The sequence below is a fragment of the Camellia sinensis genome, chromosome 4 (genome assembly GCF_055761805.1).
Source record: "Camellia sinensis isolate YWXY chromosome 4, ASM5576180v1, whole genome shotgun sequence".
Lineage (NCBI taxonomy): Eukaryota > Viridiplantae > Streptophyta > Magnoliopsida > Ericales > Theaceae > Camellia > Camellia sinensis.
Window position 1 is genome coordinate 37753515 of NC_138964.1, and position 18764 is coordinate 37772278.

General features: G+C 34.5%; 2 protein-coding genes across 2 annotated transcripts; both read left to right on the plus strand.

Annotated features, from left to right (window-relative positions):
• The first annotated feature begins 1540 nt into the window (after positions 1–1540).
• Positions 1541–2741, plus strand: LOC145823690 (growth-regulating factor 3-like). The gene is made up of 2 exons (XM_082923199.1): positions 1541–1730; positions 2530–2741. Exons 1-2 carry the CDS (start codon positions 1541–1543, stop codon positions 2739–2741), a joined length of 402 nt encoding a protein of 133 aa, XP_082779325.1.
• A 7163-nt stretch (positions 2742–9904) lies between these two features.
• Positions 9905–12365, plus strand: LOC114308047 (uncharacterized). Its single transcript, XM_082923200.1, has 5 exons — positions 9905–10620; positions 10988–11351; positions 11490–12067; positions 12113–12185; positions 12288–12365. The coding sequence occupies exons 1-5, from the start codon at positions 9905–9907 to the stop codon at positions 12363–12365; spliced, it is 1809 nt and encodes a 602-aa protein (XP_082779326.1).
• Positions 12366–18764: the final 6399 nt, after the last annotated feature.

Here is an 18764-nt window from a genome sequence, read left to right on the forward strand (position 1 = left end):
GTAAATCCAAATTGCTTTTACTAATCTAAAGAAAGTGGTTGGAATGCACTTATCAAATTATTAAAGTTGGGTGACCACATTTCAGTGTGAATCTAGGACCATCAAAGTGACATAAATTCATAATATGCATCAGATAACTTTAATTTTATAATTGAGAATAGCTCCTTTTCAATATTGGAATGCCTTTTGTGGGCTCATCTTGGCTTGTCTCAACGATCCGAACTGTTCATTTTGTAAGGCTTGAAACCATTATTCCACCCAGTCTAATTGTTGCATACTTCCTCATTAGTCTTATGGTCTATTGTCTATCTTTGAAATTGGAAACTTCTATTATTTTACACTTTGTAGTTGCGTTATGATAGGTAAAGGTTATTCCTTTTGCCCACCATGTGCTAAAATCACACAGAAAAAAAACCAACCCAAAAGCCTTTCCTTACTCCAAAAAGGTTGTGTTAGCAATACATAGATATGCCATTCAAAATTGTACATTGACAACTACCCTGGGATCCAAAATAACAAAATTTATCTTGTCCTATTTACAAACTTCGAATAAAATCATAATACAAAATATATTGAAGATTTATCTTTCCATAGTGATAATTATCTTATCCTTAATTTATATTTGAATTTTCTTATGGGCAAACTTTGAATAAAATCAGAATACAAAATATATTGAAGGTTTCATAATTATCTTAGTCTTAATTTAGATTTGAATTTTCTTATGGATACTATGAAAGGGTGAAATTCATACAATTAGAATTACATTTCACCTTGTCTTTAAAATTATCTTCATGATTTTTCTTGACAATTTGTCTTAGTTGCGCCAAATTGGTAAAAGTTAATTGTTCGTGACCCAAGTCCATGCTATATTTACCCATTTTAGCTTCAATAGTATCTGTATATTCTCTAAACCCTTTTATATCTTCTCTCAATGCTCTACATTCTGTCAAATTCTTGTATGAAGATTGTCTCTCTTCCTAAAAGTTTGGACATTTTGTGACACAAAGAACTATCACTACTTTGGATGTTAGTTTCGGATTTAAGCATTTCTAAAGAGAGTTTATAATTTCATTGCCTCTTGGACACACCTTATAATATCCAGTTGATAATTATCAAATCATCAAATATGAAAGTCGTTAGTAGACATTGGTCTTGGTTCTTCCATACGCAATACAGTTTGCAATAAGATGAGGAATTTCACATATTAATTGTCATAATCTAATTGTTTAGCACTAATGTTGGTGTGAAACTAGAGAAGCATTAGCAAAGATATATAATATTAGTCAACTCACATTTGTTTCATTGTGCATAAGCAATCGTGATTGAATTTATATTGATTTTTTCTCTTAGTGTCCTACTCCTATATTATACTTGCAAAGGCGCAATTGTTCTGGTCAATGAAAAAGGTAGTTGCGCTGCCCGAAACATTAAGCTCTGTCAGCTGCTTAGTTCCAGCAAGAGAACTGTAAGTACACCATAAACCTTTACTACCAATGAATTTACTTACTTTCTTTTTGTGGGTTTTGGTTTTGTTTTAGAGATGGGAAGTTACTTCAGCTTGGGTCAGTGGCAGGAGCTTCAGCTACAGGCATTGATTTTCAGGCACATGTTGGCAGGTTCTTGTGTTCCTCCTCAACTTCTCATCCTACTTAACGAAACCCTTCTTGCTACTCCTCCTCCTACTCCTCCATATTACTCTCTTCAACATTTTCCCCATTATCATCCTTCTTGTAAGTTCTCATTTCCCTCCCTTGTACTACTCTGTAAATCATTTTCTTATTCACCTCTAAATAAATAAATATATATATATATATATATATATTTTGGTTTTCACTACATTTTCTTGTTTGCCAATCAAAGTTATTTCATATGTTTGAATGCTTCTTAGATGGATGTGTTGTCTGATGGGGTTAACATCTCATATGATTTTGTCTTTCTAGATGAAATCTTGAAGTGAAATTTAATGTTTTCTTTTTCTTTGTTACTCGATTACACTTTGTGCTTAATTTGTTGCTATTAAAATTTTCTTTTTCTTTTCCTTGTCATTTGCTGTTTGTGATTTTTAATGTTACTACAAAGTACACTCTCCATTACTATTGATCCACTGATGAATGATCTTTATATTTATTAATCTTACCAAAGTTTTACCCGACTTTTGGTATAAAACCCTGTACTTGCTGTACTTGCTTGAATGGATTCTGCATTTATTAGTTTCAGCAGAAATGATAGTTATCCAGGAAAACCCAAATTGTGATGTGTGGTTCAAATTTGATTCTTGTACAAGAGAACTCAAACTTGAAATGAATAAAAAACTACACAATACTCTTTTTTTGAGTTTTTTTCTGGGTAAAATTTACGAGTCCCTTGCATTGTTGTAATTTCAGATATCAGATTTGTCATGTCTTGATATCATTGCCTTGCTCTAATTTGTATGTACATTTTTTTTTTTTTTTGTATGTATGTTTATGTATTTAAGTGTAGTGATTTGATCTGGTTGTGTTTCAACTTTTGAACATGTTCAACAAACAGTATTGCAAACAAGGTATTGGGAAAGAGGTGGCATGGATCCAGAGCCGGGGTGGTGCAGGAGGACAGACAGCAAGAACTGGATGTGTTCAGGGGATGTGGTGACTGGTCACAAGTATTGTGAGTGCCACATGAACCGTGGCCGCAACCGTTCAAGAAAGGCCATGGAAATCCCCACACCCTCCTTCAGTTTTTGGGGCTTAAGGCGAAACTGAAAAAGGAGGCCTATATTAAAAAATATATATATTCACCCTATTTGGAACCACTACTGCCGATTGATATCAAAATAAATATCAAAATGTATTCATTCCAGAGTATCAAAAAAAAAAAAAAAGTTACCAAAAGGTATAGTTCAAATCAACAAAACAAACTAATTAATCAATAAATCTAATTAATGAAATGTTGTCACGGTGTGAAGCAAACATAAATGATTTCATATTGTGTTAAATTGAAGTGGGATAATAATTTTGCTTCACCAGGAAAACATAAATGAAAAGGAAACATGACTATATAATCAATTTTTCATACAAAACACACAATCCATTCACTGTCTGATATCTAATAGTAAAGAAATCATGGAACACAATTTAATGAAACAAAATTAGGGCAAAAAAATTAAGAAAAGTTTACTCAATTAAAATATGATAAAGACAAAGGGTAAAAAAATTAGGGTAAAATTATTTATTCCATTAAAATCTGATAGTTTATGTGAGACTATACTTGTATATGTTTTAATTCATTTTTTCAATGGGCCTGACCACATTTGTGATTAAATATTTTTTTAATTGAACCAAATAAAGTTTTTTAGAACTCTTTAGACTAGTCCTAAATCAACAAAACAAATTGGATCTATTTATATTTTAAATATAGTGTTAACGAATTTGAGAGCCTTATTTTTAGGCCAAGGCCAAGTTTGGGATGTTTAGAAAAAGTCAAAAAGTCACTATCCTATTTAAGTCACATTATCTTATTTAAGTCACATCACCTCTCTAACACATCACTTCAAACTCAACCCAAACCCAACCCATATTTCATAAAAAGTCAAAAAGTACACTTATTTAGTCTTTCCAAACTTGGCCCAAATTTTGAAACCTAAGGTACAAACCTTAGTTGCCTAAACCCCAGGCCAATCCTGGTGGTGGCGGTGGAGCCATCAAAAACCAACACGGCCTTACTGCCCAGCCCGGACCTCAATGGGTGCTGATGGGACTACCTATTTCAATCAAAGGTATAGTCTCTTTCTTCCCTATCAAGATGGAGATTTTTATTTTTTATTTTAGATTTTCTATCTATTGAAATGCTTGTCCAAAAAAGGGAAAAAGTGAATAAAAGCTTGGTGGTGATTGATCATGAAATAGAGAAAGAAGAAATTGATTTAATGATTCAAGCCATCAATTGACATGAATTCACCTTGGCACAAATTCAACCCATCAATTGATTTAATGATTCAACCCATCCAACAATAGCCCCTGTAGTGTTCAGGGTTACTGTATGCAGGGCTATTGTTGCCTAAGAACCCTGTAATTGAGGATCATGTAAGGTGGTAGCTAAAAAATATTATTTCAGACTTTGAATTTGCAACTCTTATTTGGCTGAATTAATAACCAATCCAATGATAGCATGTTGTAGTTATTTATAAACAGTGAAGTACAGATTTATTTGAGAATGTGTTTGACTACACGGAGTGGTGTCCAAGCCTCTCGATCGCCTGACCCACTCAATTGCCCGAGCCATCCCTCAAACTTTCGCCAGTAGTATATTCAACTTGAGAAGAAAAATATGATAACTTCAAATACAACGGCAAGATTTTACTACGCTAAATAAAAAATATTGTACATTGAGAAAGACAAGGATACACTCGTTTACATTCTACATAATTGTTATGAATGTATTTAACTTCTCGAAATATATATGTTATGTTGCTCCTCAAATGTATAATATTAATTGTTCCTATGTTACTAGGTGTTCTTTGAGTTCATAAAGACAAAAGATAATTATTAAATAGATTTGATTATCATTTTACATCCATTACACTTCAATCCCTATTTCTTTTCTTCTTTTCTTCTTTTCTATTTTCTTCTTCTCTACTATACATCTACTTTCAAAAAATGATAATCATAGTGTTTTGATAATAAAAGAAAGTAATGGACGAATAAATAGTGATGAATGACTATCAAAAAAGTAAAATGGTGGTTTTTTTTTTTTTTGAAAGAAAAATTTTATGTTTTCGTTACATTTTTTAAGATGGTTGTTCGACTTTTGTTCGATGTACCAAACTGAACAAAATCAAATAACTCAGAATCACACTGCCAAACAAAAAATATAGATCCGATAACCCATTGTTGAGCAAAATATACTTGTTCAGTAACCTACTACTGAACAAAAAGTACATGTCCGATAACTCACTGCTAAACATTTTCAATTTCCTTTTTTTGACATTTTTTTTTTTGAAGGATTATACTTCTATTCGTTGTAGTAATGCTAGTAGTGTATTGTTAATGGATTGAATTGATTATTTTCAATTCCATATGCTTGTCAACCCTGATGTAGTAACTATTGAAACTATCAACATAGTTGGATTGTGATAACATCTCAATGTGTTTTTATAGATGTTTGTATGGACAAATTTGAAAATATTTGTATCGACAAATTTTATGAATGTTTGTACACTTCGTGTTTTTATGAATGCTTGATGTTTTAAGGAAAGTAAATTTGTAGTCGTGCGGTAACAGATGGCTGGACAAATCTAATTTGTTCGATAACATGGCACCGAAATAATCCAAATTGTTTAGAAATGTATAATTGAATAGGCTCATCATAAGTTTAAAAGGAAAAAAATGATATTTTAAGGAAAGTGAATCTGTAAACATGCGGCAATAGATAGCTGGACAAATATAGTTTGTTCGGTAACATAACACCGAAGTAATTCAAAAGGAATAGGTGTAATGAGAAAAATCTGTAAGGTCTTGAAAAGGATTTAATTTAGAGTTAGTTTTGGTATTATAAAAGGTGCAATGAGAATTTCAATTATTTCTCAAGTGTGTAATGAGAAAATATATGTAAAGAGATAAAATTGTGGTGTACGCAGAATTTCCCTCTTTCCTATTGCTTTTATACATCACCTTTCTTAGTTTTGTTATCAACATTTTAGTGTATTTTTTTATTATAATATTTTAATGGAAAAAATTTCATTTTTACCTCTGCTCTTTGCATTGAAGATCAATTACACCACTAGACTTTGAATACTTTCAATTTTACACTTAAAGTTTTTGAAATCGTATCAATTTGCATCCTACTATCACATTCAAATGGAAAAAGTTTAAAAAAAATACATTTTGACCCCTCTCTTTTTCTCTTTCATCCTTCTCTGAATTACTCAAATCCCTTCGCCACCCTCCTCCTCCCTCCTCCGCTGTCATCACTCGAGACATCTGAAAGAACACTTCACCGGAGCCAATTCGCATCTATAAAAACACCTCTCATCTCCTTCATTTGCGTCGCTACAACCTTTCCAATTTCATCTCTTGACGTCTCTTTCCTCTATTGGCTCCGCCTCCACTCTGCTCCCACTCTCTCTGCAAAACCTGCCTGAGCAATTCTCGCTCTAGCCTCTAATGCAAGCACCATAGCCTCAAGCTACATTCAATATGCTCGATTTTCGCCTTTAAATCCTTCGGAGGACTATTCCAAGCCATCACAACGTGCCAAGGCTTATCAAAAAACTCTGAATCTTCCCCAATTTAAAACCCAATTTCGTTATCGTCCTCTCTGTCTTCGTCGTTGAGGAATGATCAGAGGAGATTGCTGAAGAGATAGTGGTGGAGATTGCCAAGGAAGACGAAGGGCTTTTCGAGGAAGTTTCACCAATAGAGGAAGAGGATTTGGGTGATGTCGTCGGAGTCGGCAAGGTCAAGGGCGTCGTAGTAGGCTTGGAAGTAGCGTGGAGCATTTCGACATGGGTGAGGAGGAGACTTGACAGTGATGAGGGGGTGGAGATTGATCGCCAAAAGAGAGAGATGTAGGTTTTCTTGAGGGTTTCAATCCATTCGATGTAGAAGTCTTTGAATGGATGAGAGGACTTCTTGCGGTTGGACAGAGCTGTTTCGGTGAATCCACCATTGATGAGAAATTAGGAAGATGTAGAGAGCGAGGGAAAGAGAGAGGGAGAGAGGGAGAGAGAGACTTAGACTGCTTTCTTCATCTTGGAAATATTTGATTGATGTGCTTTGATGGGAAAATTTTATTTCCACCCACTTGATAAACTCAAGGAACACACTTAATGAAAAATTAGTTTAATGACAATTATATTTTAATTAAAAATTATTATAATAGCCATTGATCAACACGCTTAATATTATATACATAAATTCTCTATAGACATCTTTTAGGAATAAAAGTATCTTAATATACACCTTTTGAAACAAAAAAAAAAATTAAACCCTAATTTTTCTTTGTGGTCACTTTGCTTCTTACACACTTTGTACTGCTCTCTGTTACTTGCAAACAAAACATCTCTCATATTGTTTTAATCTTTAAGTTTATACTCGATTATTAACATTGTTTAATTATTAGTTCAACAATTTTTATTTGATTTTGATATGGAAGAGTTGCAAATCTATGGAAGTTCAAACTCAAGCAATGGTGACAGCAAAATCAATGATGAAAAGATAAAATCGTGTAGTATTTTTTTTGTTTTTTGCGCTTTTTAGTCAGAAATTCAGTGTCGAATTTTGTAAATTAATTCGGAAATCAACCACCAAAATAACATGAATATTTCGTTACAAAAGTACCAATTTTTTTATATATTTCAAAATTTTAATTATGATTTTTTTAATTTATTTCGGTTTTTAAGGGCCGAATAAAATTAATATTTTCGGCCATAGAGTTCAGAATTTTTTTTTTATTTTCATTTTTTTAGGGCCGAATTTTTTTATTTATTTCGGCTCTGTAGAACCGAATGAAATTTTTCCCCCTCCTCTTTAGATGGCATGCACCGAAGAACCTGAGGTTCAATCGGATATTATAGTGGATTGTACTAGTCATTTTACAGCTAAACAGGTAACTTTAACATAAAATTCATAAGTTCATAATTTGTATTAGTTAGTTTGTTTAGTTGGTTCTTATAAAAGTTGTGTGACATTATATATAGGTTTTCGACAACAAAGATGAATTGCTCACTTGGGTATGTGACATTGGAAGGATAAATGGCTTTTTTATTATTATAAGGACGTTAAACTATAGTAGCAGTCGTAAGAGACCAAGAATTTATCTTGCTTGTGAGTAGAGTGGGAAGTATTGTAACACTTGGGTGTTTTAATCTATTGGAAGGTGTGTTTAATATCTTTATTTTCATTTTGGGAGTCTTTGGAGTTGTGGTATATTGGTTTTGAAGGAGTACAATCCGATTTAAACTCGTTGGGTTTGTTTGTTCGCATTTGCTCTTGTCAAAAAGTTTCTTGAAAACTTAGATATTCTATTTTGGGGGCGACACTAGCCTTCCTAAAGGTCGACCCTTGCATGTTGTAATGTTTCTGGAGGTGTTACTGGAATATAGGGTCGACACAGTCAGGGGAGGGTCAACCCTCTTATATTGCAGAATCTGTGTGTTAGTTGCAGGAAAATAGGGTCGACTCCCTCCTGTCTAAGGGTCGACCCCCCTTGCTTGTGCCAGATTGTCTTTTCTACCTAAAGGGTTGACCCCCCTGCCCGAAGGGTCGACCCGTGCGTGTTTTTTTTTTCCAAAATTTTGGGGTTCAAAAGGGCCCTACTTTTGGAGGTTTTTGGACTTATCCTTTTTCACTGACCTTAGGGCTATTCTCAACTACTATAAATAGACCCAAACCACACTTGTCTCATAATTTTCTTCTCTTTTTCCTTTCAAAACCGACAGCCTCTCTCTCTTTCCCTCAAAAACTCACTTTTTCCACTTCAATCCTTAGATCTACTCTCTTAGAGTTGTTTTCTCACATTAATCCTTTGAGATAAGTTGTAGATGTTGTTGAGGGCTTTCTATTGGTCCGAGAAGTTCGTGGCTTCGTCAACCTCGAGTTTTTCAGGTTTTCTTCCTCACGACTAGAGGTAGGGATACTTTTAGCTTAGTATTTCTTGGTTTTGAAGGGATTTCATGGTATGGTTGTGATTTATGAGTTAATTTGAGAGTATTGTTGGGTTAATATTATGTTTTACATAAATAAATCATTTTACTTGACTCTTGTTTGAGATTCCTTTAGTCCCTCTTTTCAAAAGATGTATATAAATGTTGTTACGAACCATATCTATAATAGAGGAAAAGCCCCCAAATTTGGTAAAACCCTAGATACTCCATTTGAGTTGAAGACACCACATTGAAAGGGGATTTCCTTGATTTATGAAATATTGTGAATAATAAATAGATGAAGGATGTGGATGTTGATATAGTAAAAGAATTGTGGCTTTGATGTTATTTGTTTTCCTTAAATCTTGCATTGTATTCAACTCTTGGGTAATGTTGGATGGTTGTTGATAGAATAAAATGTGAATGAATTGTTAATTGTGCATGAGTCCGGATTAGAGTCGGTTTTCCAAATGCGTTGTTATGTTGGTACCCGCGCGGAGAGTTTAAAAAGGTGCTCAAATGCCCTGTCTAGGCTTATCGCTGGACGAATGTAGGAAAATTATTTTTAGGTGTCCACACAGTCCTGCCGTATGATAGCCGACAAATGTGGGGGTGGTTTTAAAGCAAAAGTAAAGGGTGCTTTAAATTGGACTCTTACAGGTGGACTCATGGTGTTGCGTTATATGATTGTACATATTTGATTGTTGAGCTTGATGACATAGTCATTGTTATTGTTTGGTTGTTATGGATTTACATGTTTATTAAGGATTACATGTAAAGATAAACTTCCGTGTAATGTTTTGTCGTAAAGATACCATAATCTTATTCAAAGGGTTAAATACTTGGTTAAATGTGTTCCTACTGGATATAGAGCTCAACCCTATCTTATTTTTTTTCAGGAATTGATGAAGTACCACCTCCCTGAAGGATTAGTCAAGCAATAGCTCTTTTTGGAAAAGTTGATCCATGTGTGTTTTGTTATTTTGAATGGGAATTTTTGTAAAAAGACTATTAATCTATTTTGTTGTAATTGTACGTCCTAGAGGCTCATATTTTTGTAAGGCCACCTAGTTCATTGAACTGGAATACGAATTCTGAATATCATGGGAATGTATATGGTGAATTGTAATCTCTTATCTCTCAGTTCAATGAGACGGTTCACTTTTTGGGTATATTATTGTTTTTGTTTTAGCCTTTTCTTGTGAGAAAATTTCAGGGTGTTACAAGTATAGATTGCATAAAAAGTTAAAAGATGGCTCAAAAGACTTATTGAGACAAACTAGTATGAAGAAGTGCGAATGTCCATTTGATTTGAGGGCATTCAAGTTGAAAACAAACGATGAATGGACATTGAATACAGTTTACGGACTACATAATCATCCAGCTACGGAGGATCTCCAAGGACATTCGTATGCAGAGAGATTGTCAGCTAATGAAAAGTCACTATTAATAGATATGTCAAAGAGCCTAGTAAGACCAAAAGAGATACTCATTACACTCAAACAGAGGGATGCCCTTAATATGAGCACGATGAAGACAGTTTACAATGTACGACATCAATGTAGGGTTCTACAGAAAGCTGGTAGATCCCAGATGCAACAACTAATGGGTGAATTAGCGAAACATAAGTACATTGAGCGTCATCGATGTGAGGAAGGCTCTATAACTGTCACGGACTTGTTTTGGGCATATCCAGTGAGTTTGGATTTGCTTTATACATTCTCTTGTGTGTTGATTATGGATTGTACATATAAGACGAATAGATGTCGGCTTCCTTTTCTTGAAATTGTGGGAGTGACATTAACTCATATGACATTCTCCATGGCTATCGCGTACTTGCAAACTGAGCGAGTTGATAATTATGCATGGGCGTTACAAACATTGCGTGATCTTATGGACAATCGTGTTTTACCTGAAGTCATTGTCACAGACAGAGAGCTTGCTTTGATTAATGACATTGACAACACCTTTCTGAATGCTCGACATTTGTTATGTCGTTGGCATATTAATTAAGAATGTATTGACAAAATGTAAGAAAACGTTTGAGACAAAAGAAAAATGGGACAAGTTTAACATTGCATGGAACTATTTGATATTGTCATCGACTGAAGAGGAATACAATGATCACCTTGCAACACTACATAAGGATTTCAGTAACTATTCGGAGGCAATCAAGCATGTTATTGTGAGTTGGTTGAATCCGTATCGAGAAAAATTCATTACGGTACATACATACATGTGTATGCATTTTGGCAATGTTACAACCAATCAGTAAGACTTGTTTTTTTTTTTTTTAATTTTTTATAAATCATATTGTTATTTTTAATTATTATGCTTGACTATTTTGGTTTACATCCATATGAACAGGGTTAAGAGTGCTCATGCTAGATTGAAGAGGCAATTAGGTTCAAGTCAAATGACATTTGAGATTTCATTTGAAAAAATACATTGTCTGCTTGAGTTCCAGCACGTTCAAGTTAAAGCATCATTCAAGAAGAGTTTGACAACTGTGCAACATCAATTCAAACCTGCTCAATTCAGAGAGCTTCGGGGTAATGTGTCTATTTGTGCATTGGAGTACGTGTTGACAAAGAGTAAGAGAGAAAATTCAGTTGGAATTGATGTTGCAACATGTGGGTGTGTTCTTAGGCGCACACATGGTTTACCTTATGCTCACGAGATTACAGATTACATGAGACAAGGCCGTCATATTCCACTCAGTAGCATACATGTACATTGGACGCGACTTACTATATGTGTGCATAATCCAAAGGAACAGAAAATGGAATTGACTTGTATCCCAGAACTTGAGTTGATTTTGAAGTAGTTCAAAGAGTCTGATATTTCCACGTAATTGGATATGTTGAAGAAGTTAAGCGAAATTGGAAATTCAGCAAGCACTTTTCTTATTGAGCCTGATATGAAACCTAATCCACGTCGAGGACATAAGAAAATTGATATATCTTGTCGTCATGACCCATGTGCATTTGAGTTGGTTGACGATGGGCATGATAGCCAGAGCACATTAGCTTCCAGTCAGTCGAAGAAAAAGAGAGCTTCAAAAGTGCATGAGAAGAAGTGGAATGTGAAGACAAAGGCATATCGTACAAGAACAAGTTTACCGAGTGCATATGCTGGTGACTTCCCGCCTATGCTAATACCATTCATAAAGTTGATGAAGGATGTAGATGGTGATGGAAATTATGGATTTAGAGCTATTGCAGGTTTACTTGGTCTTGGAGAGAATGACTGGGTGCAAGTTAGGCGTGATCTGCTACTTGAATTGAATAATCACAGAGATGAATATGTCGTATTATACGGGTCGTATGAGAGGGTTGAGGAGCTGGCACACATCCTTTCATATTTTGAAAATAGCCCAGGCTTTGATCGTTGGATGATTATGCCTAACATGGGGCATCTTATTGCATCATTTTATAATGTAGTCTTGTACCACTTGTCATTGCAATAGTGTCTCACTTTCTTACCTTTCAGATCACCGCCAGTAACCCTAGCTGATCATTGCGAGATTTCCATTGGATTTTTCAATGGAAATCATTTTGTGCAGGTATAAATTATGAAAATAACCAAACATTGTTGTCTAATATTTGTGTAATTGCAAATTTTATGTATTGGGTAAAGATATGTAATTTTTTGGATGTACGTGCAGGTATTTTTGGAAACCGGTCATCCAGTTCCTCCCATTACCGTGCTTTGGCGAGTTCACCATCACTCTTGTGCATCATAATGAGAGAATGCATATGTTAGCCGCATTCAAAACATCAAAGACAACATAGGACCTAATGTAGCTACTCAAGAGACATTTGATGTAGTTGACATAGATTGATGTTTTATAGAGTAGTAATGACAGCTTTAAGACATTAATTTTTATGATTTACTAGCATGGAGTAATAAGGTAGATATCATTTTGCCATTGGATTTTGTAATGGTCAGTTTTATAAAAAAAAAATTTAAAAATAGAATATTATATGCGTTATAGTTCTCTAATTTATGGAATGGATGTCATTTTATTTTTACATTTTCTGAACACAAAATGTAATGAAAATAATATTAACTAAGTGCAATTACTGTTAAAAAGTAATAAGATTAAACAAGTTTGTAATATATATATATATATATATATATTAAATAGTAGTTCAATGCATCCACACCATCACAAACTACATGTGTGCTTGTACATAATCCAAAAAATACATAATTCGAAGATAATAATAATATTTGTCTCCTTATACATCCACCAACACCATCAAAAACTACTTGTGCTAACATTATGAACTACTATTAATTACGTGACCGACGAGTGTAATGTGCTCCAAAACGATGTGCAGTGGAAGAGTTGGGTGCAAACCAACCCTGAGTGGATGTGCTGGGCGCAGCTTCACTAATGTGCTGATCTTGAAGAAGTTGTCCGATTGCATCAATTGCATAATAAAGCCTATTAGGATGTTGAACACTGTCCTCATAGCCAGCCTCAACGAAAGGATGAGTAATCTAATATATTTGTGACATACGATGCATTACGAGAACAAATATAACATTATGTACAAACTTTCAATAGTTTACATAAATAATTTGCAATGTAAATGAAAAAAAGGATACCTATGCATCTTGGCTAGGATACTGATAATGATGGATATTAGGGTCCACTTGAGAATGACGCGCTGGGTTTTGTATATATATATGGGTAATGGTTTGGTACCAATCCATGTAACCAGGAACACAATCCCAAGGTTGTCGTACTGGTGTACTCCTTCTCCGATTAGATAACACATGGTTGTCCCATGACTACCAAATGATGTCCAAGTATGCATACATAACATTGTAGCGTGGAGCTGTGGCTCCTCGAGAAGCACGCATAGGGCCAAGTGGTGGATTAGGGATTGTCTGCACTCTGCCAAACTGTCTCAAAACTCTATCAGAGTGATATGGTTCAACTACTTCCAAACACTTTAGGCAACCATGGTAGAACGTAACTGGGTGACATGGATGGATATCTCTGCAACTCTAGTACGGGTCCCAAATAACCTACAAACAATAACAATTATAAGATATGAGAACTGTAAATTTTGTATGATATAGAGTTTCAAATTTTGAAGGACTTTTCAACTTACATCATGTACACCCAACCTATCAAGCTCCTCTCGAAAAGCTTGCAACTGTGTCTCTTCACCAGAGTTTCTCCGAGAAGTCCAACGGTAAACTTGTGGCATGTCTCGAGTGTAATTCATATTCAAGTGTGGTCGGAATCCACAAAAGTGCTCATAAATCCATCCATCAAGGAGTGTCATGTAACCAACTATTTGTTTCACGCCAAACTTGCTACCGTACCCTATATGTCTATATAAGTATGCCAATGCAGCAGCACCCCAAGCATATGAAGATACAGTCGTCAAATCAGACAACAAACTCAAATAAACAACGGCGACCCTAGTACAAGTCCTGTTAGTGAAAAGTGTACAACCCAACAAAAATAACAAGTGTGCTCTACCTGCACATGCAATTCTTTCCATTGAATCATTGTCTATGACATTATGAAAGTGTTCCCTCAACCACTCAAGCCTCACTGAATTGCCTCCAGCACTACACGTCTCATGTCTGACGTCTTGCTCGTCAATTTCCAAGGTATTAACTACTAATGCAATAGCCCGCCTTTTTGACAACATACGCACACTAATAGATTTGCCTGCAATGGGAAGCCCTAGGATAGTGGCGACGTCGTCCAATGTGATAGTCATCTCTCCAACAGTCAAATGGAAGGTGTTTTGTCTCCAGTTGCCATCTCTCAACAAAACTGGACACTACAATTTTGTTGACAAAGCGATACATGCAACGTGCTAATTGTGCAAGTCCTGACATCTCCACAATGTTTACAAATGTAGCGTTGTTTCCTTGTTCCCACCACGGCCACGAACGAATCTTAGATAAATGATCATGACACTTCAAGGGCCCCCTTTCATCAGCACCATTCCAAATAGCTGCGGCAACATGACTTTTAAAACTTTTAAGGATTGATGGATCAGTTGACCCTCCTGGAAATGGCTGAGTAAGGATATCTTCATCAACAATGTCAGCATCATCACCAATAGGGTCATCATCCATAGCAATATCATCCACAACTAGTGCACCATGTATAAGATCATCATCCACGGCAATGTGCGTGTCATCATCATATACTTGAGCAGACGTCTGTCTAATTCACAGAGTCTTCTGTTCGAAGTTGTTACTAATCGACATTCACTAAGACCAACATCCATCTGCTTAAGAAAAGTTGTTCTCATCAACCCAATTTAATGAAACAGAATAAGTACTCCTAAAAAAGGATCACATCAATACGGGTATTAAGTAGCCTAACCATGCCACCTTAATGAAATTAATACGCCATTATAGACCATTAAATTCACAATTTGGATGATGTGAAATTAACAAAATAAGTTAAATACATAACCCTACTACTTATGAAAGATTTAGACTAGGATTTGTTGAAAAATTACAATGTAAACATGGATATAGCAAAACTATTTGTATTCTATACAGACCATTCACCAATTAGTTTGGTTGATGTTCACAACATGTGAAAAACAGATTAACTTCATTTCGGCCCAATTTACCAAGGCAACATGGTGATTAATCAATACCAACATCATTTTTCAAACAATCAAAGGACTGCCCAACACTTGTCTTTGTACATGCCATTGATTGTAAACTTGTTGTAGCTGTAAGTATAGAACCAAAGACCAAATTTGGTAGCAATTTCAATGCTTTGAAATGACAAACCCCAAAGGCAAAATAACTCAAACTTTAATATTCTATATAATGCAATTGTTTTGTTCAGCTATTTAGCTAACAAAATTTATGAAGACTGAACTACTAAGCTAACAATATCACGTGGAAATACCAATACTGCACAGATTTTTATTTCTATTGTTATGCATTCAATTTCGAAAAAAAAAAATACATAAACATGCCCATAAAATAAAATTTTTGGAAAAGAACCTAAAGTAAAAACAATATTGGTGGCCTATGCAACCTGGTTCTATATCATATATTAAAAAAAAAAAAAAAACCATCGTTCGGAACTTCAAGACCGAACATACACAAATATTTCAGAAATTAAGTATTGAAATTATTGCATTTATTTGGAACAAAATAACCGAAAACATAGAATATATTCGAAAATCAAGGTGCGAAATTATGTATTTTGTTCGGACCTAACTGAACAAAATTATACATATTATTCGGACACTAAGTGCCGAATTAAACACACAGATTCGGAAACCCAATGACGAGATCTACACAGCAAACCCAGCAACGGAAAAATCATGCTTTTATGCCAATGGAGTGAAGAGATATCTGAAAATTGTCAATGTAATAATAAAATGGAAAGATTTCTTACCTTAAATAAGGTTTTCAATAGTGTTTAGTAGAGATTCAATGGAGCTCTTCAAATCTTCAATGGAGGTGAGGAAAGTGCAGATTTTTTTTCTCTTTTTTGAACGAAGCCTTCTTTTTCCTGTTTGAACCAGGTCACTTTGGTCTTCACCAAAGTGGGTGGTAGTAGAAATGTGAATTGGGATCAATTAAAGTGTGTGTATTTGAGGGTAAAGTGTGTGTGCATGTTATGAGTAAATGATTTAATTGTAATTTTAAGGATATAGATTGAGAAAATTAGTTAATAATTAAATTAATAGAGATGTGTATTGAGAAAAGATTTGTCCTGAGTTTATCAGATGGGTGGAAATAGAATTTCCCGCTTTGATGGGTTGTTGTTCTTCTTAGGTTCTTCTTGGGTTTTTGGTGGCGGAGTAGGAAACGGGTAAGGAACGAGGGGGCAAATTAATACGATTTCAAAAATTTTTGGGATAAAATTGAAATTATTCGAAATCTGGAGATGTAATTGATTATTGAGATAAAGTATAGGGGTAAAAATAAAATTTTCACATGTTAATAACTTTGTAATTATTTCATCCACTTTAATAATATATATATATATATATTACTTTGTATAGCATTTTGTATATATCATTAAAAAAATTTAAGCCAAGTAAAAAATGATAGTCTATTCAATTTATTGAGTTTATCATATAAAAATAAAAGTCAAATTTTTTTTTATATATAAAAATAATATACATTTCTCCTACAATAACCGGACTCCACACACTTCCAAAAACATATAACAACATCCTTCAACCCGAGCATCCACATCAGGCTGACTAATATGGTTTTAGAACAAAATTTGCTTAGCAAGGTGCAAAGTCATTCCTCCATCAGTCTCACTGTATATTTGCAAACTTTGACATTGCTACAGTACCTCGCTTCATCAAGCGAGGTACTGTTCACAGGCTATACAAAGAAAGCCGAACAACTAGGAGGGCATCCGGTCGGACAGTAGGCTGCTGCTAATTTTTTTTTTCTTTTTTCTTTTGATCAAATCTTCAACTTTTTCCATAAGGACATCCGGTCAAACAACCGGTTGGACATCCAGACAACCGATTGAAAATTTGTTGAGCTTGATGTAGTGTGTATATAAAAAAATGTTAGCTAAAATACAAAAGTAATTGTTTTGGTTAAATTTGACTGAAAATTTGTGAAGCCTAATGCTGATGCTCTAAACAACTAAGCTCTAAATGGAAAAATTATTGGTTGGTTAGGGGCATCATATGGCTATGTTTCTGATTAATTACAAACCAGTATGTCCTTTCATATTCCCCAATCACTCAATACAAAATCGTAGACCCCATCTCCTTTACCAATCACAATACACATGAAACATCACGTGAAGCTGGACTAACCAATAACTTCTCCTATAAATGACTAGGTATACTACGAACTTAACCTTACTAATCCAAAATTTTCATCTTGTGATTCAGATTTATTTTACACATAAATTACACACTATAAAAATTAACTTCAACAACACAATCGCCTACTCAGAATTTTTTGAGTGGTTAATTTAGGTCCCTAGATTAATTCTTAAATGACAGGCGGAGACCAAGACTATCCTTATTATCAAAAATGCTTTCCACGATAGATGTAGGACATGGTGGGGATATTGTTTGTGTCCCAAACAGTAGCCTGTTGTGACCGTCATTGAGTCAATATTGGATTTTTTAAATTAAAAAAAAGTATATATTGAATTTATTTCAATAATTTACCTTGTTTATATTGTATGCAATTCATTTGAATGATGTCTCTTGTGACACCCCTGTTCCGTAGTATGTTAATTGATCCTTAACATGATGTGATTATGTATTTTGATATGATTTTGTGTTCCACTAGGTGAAAATATGTGGTTTGAAATTTGATCTGTTCATCGTAGGAATATCTGTTTGAGTAGTCTGTTTTGGAAATTTAATTGAGGGCCTTATCGGCCACGGAACCCGAAATTGACTACGCCATTGTGGTTGGCATAATTTTTAGGGCCTACGGTGAAATTTAATTGAAATTTGATTCTGGTCAATTTAAACTGATTAAATTGATAAATTAAGCACCCCATTACTTTATATTAAAATATTTGTTAGTGGGGCTTGTTGTATATTTGCATTGCACTCCCCTTTAGCTCTCTTAAAACTCAAAATCTGAGTTAGACAATTGAGAGGGAGAGAGAGGCCGGCCATGGAGAGAAAAAGGGAGAGATTTGTGTAATTTGGGCTCAAGACTTGGGAATTTGAAGATCTAGCTCAAGATTTGGCTAGAGCTTGAGTGTTGAAGCTCTTAGGTAAGTGATTTCTTGAACTCTTACTTGTAATTTGTAAGTTCAAGGGTTGTTTGTGATTAAGAACATGTAATGAGTCGATTTTGTTGAGATTGAAGTCTTAGAACTCATGCATGTAAGAAATTACTTTGAATTTGCATGTTTGAGCTTGAAACACATGATTCATGTGGAGTTTTGGGTAAAGCTCATGTTGTAGTCACCATTTGTACCATCTAAGTTGAGAATGATGAGCATCTCCCACATGCATGTACAAATCATGGGAGTATAAGTCTTGAATGTTTGAATTTGAGCATGTTGATGATGGGTTTGAGACAATTTGGGACATGCATGTAGATAATTCATGTAATTGAGCTTCCTAATGTTGTAATCTGCATTAGTAGCATGTTAGCATGTGTAAATGTGTAATTTGAACCA

Bases quoted from the DNA above. Each gene is read 5' to 3' on its own strand.
- LOC145823690 (XM_082923199.1), top strand. From the start codon at position 1,541: ATGGGAAGTTACTTCAGCTTGGGTCAGTGGCAGGAGCTTCAGCTACAG. The intron at 1,731-2,529 runs GTAAGTTCTCAT...TTCAACAAACAG, and splicing joins TCCCCATTATCATCCTTCTT to TATTGCAAACAAGGTATTGG.
- LOC114308047 (XM_082923200.1), top strand. From the start codon at position 9,905: ATGAAGAAGTGCGAATGTCCATTTGATTTGAGGGCATTCAAGTTGAAA. The intron at 10,621-10,987 runs GCATATTAATTA...CCATATGAACAG, and splicing joins CGACATTTGTTATGTCGTTG to GGTTAAGAGTGCTCATGCTA. The intron at 12,186-12,287 runs GTATAAATTATG...ATGTACGTGCAG, and splicing joins ATGGAAATCATTTTGTGCAG to GTATTTTTGGAAACCGGTCA.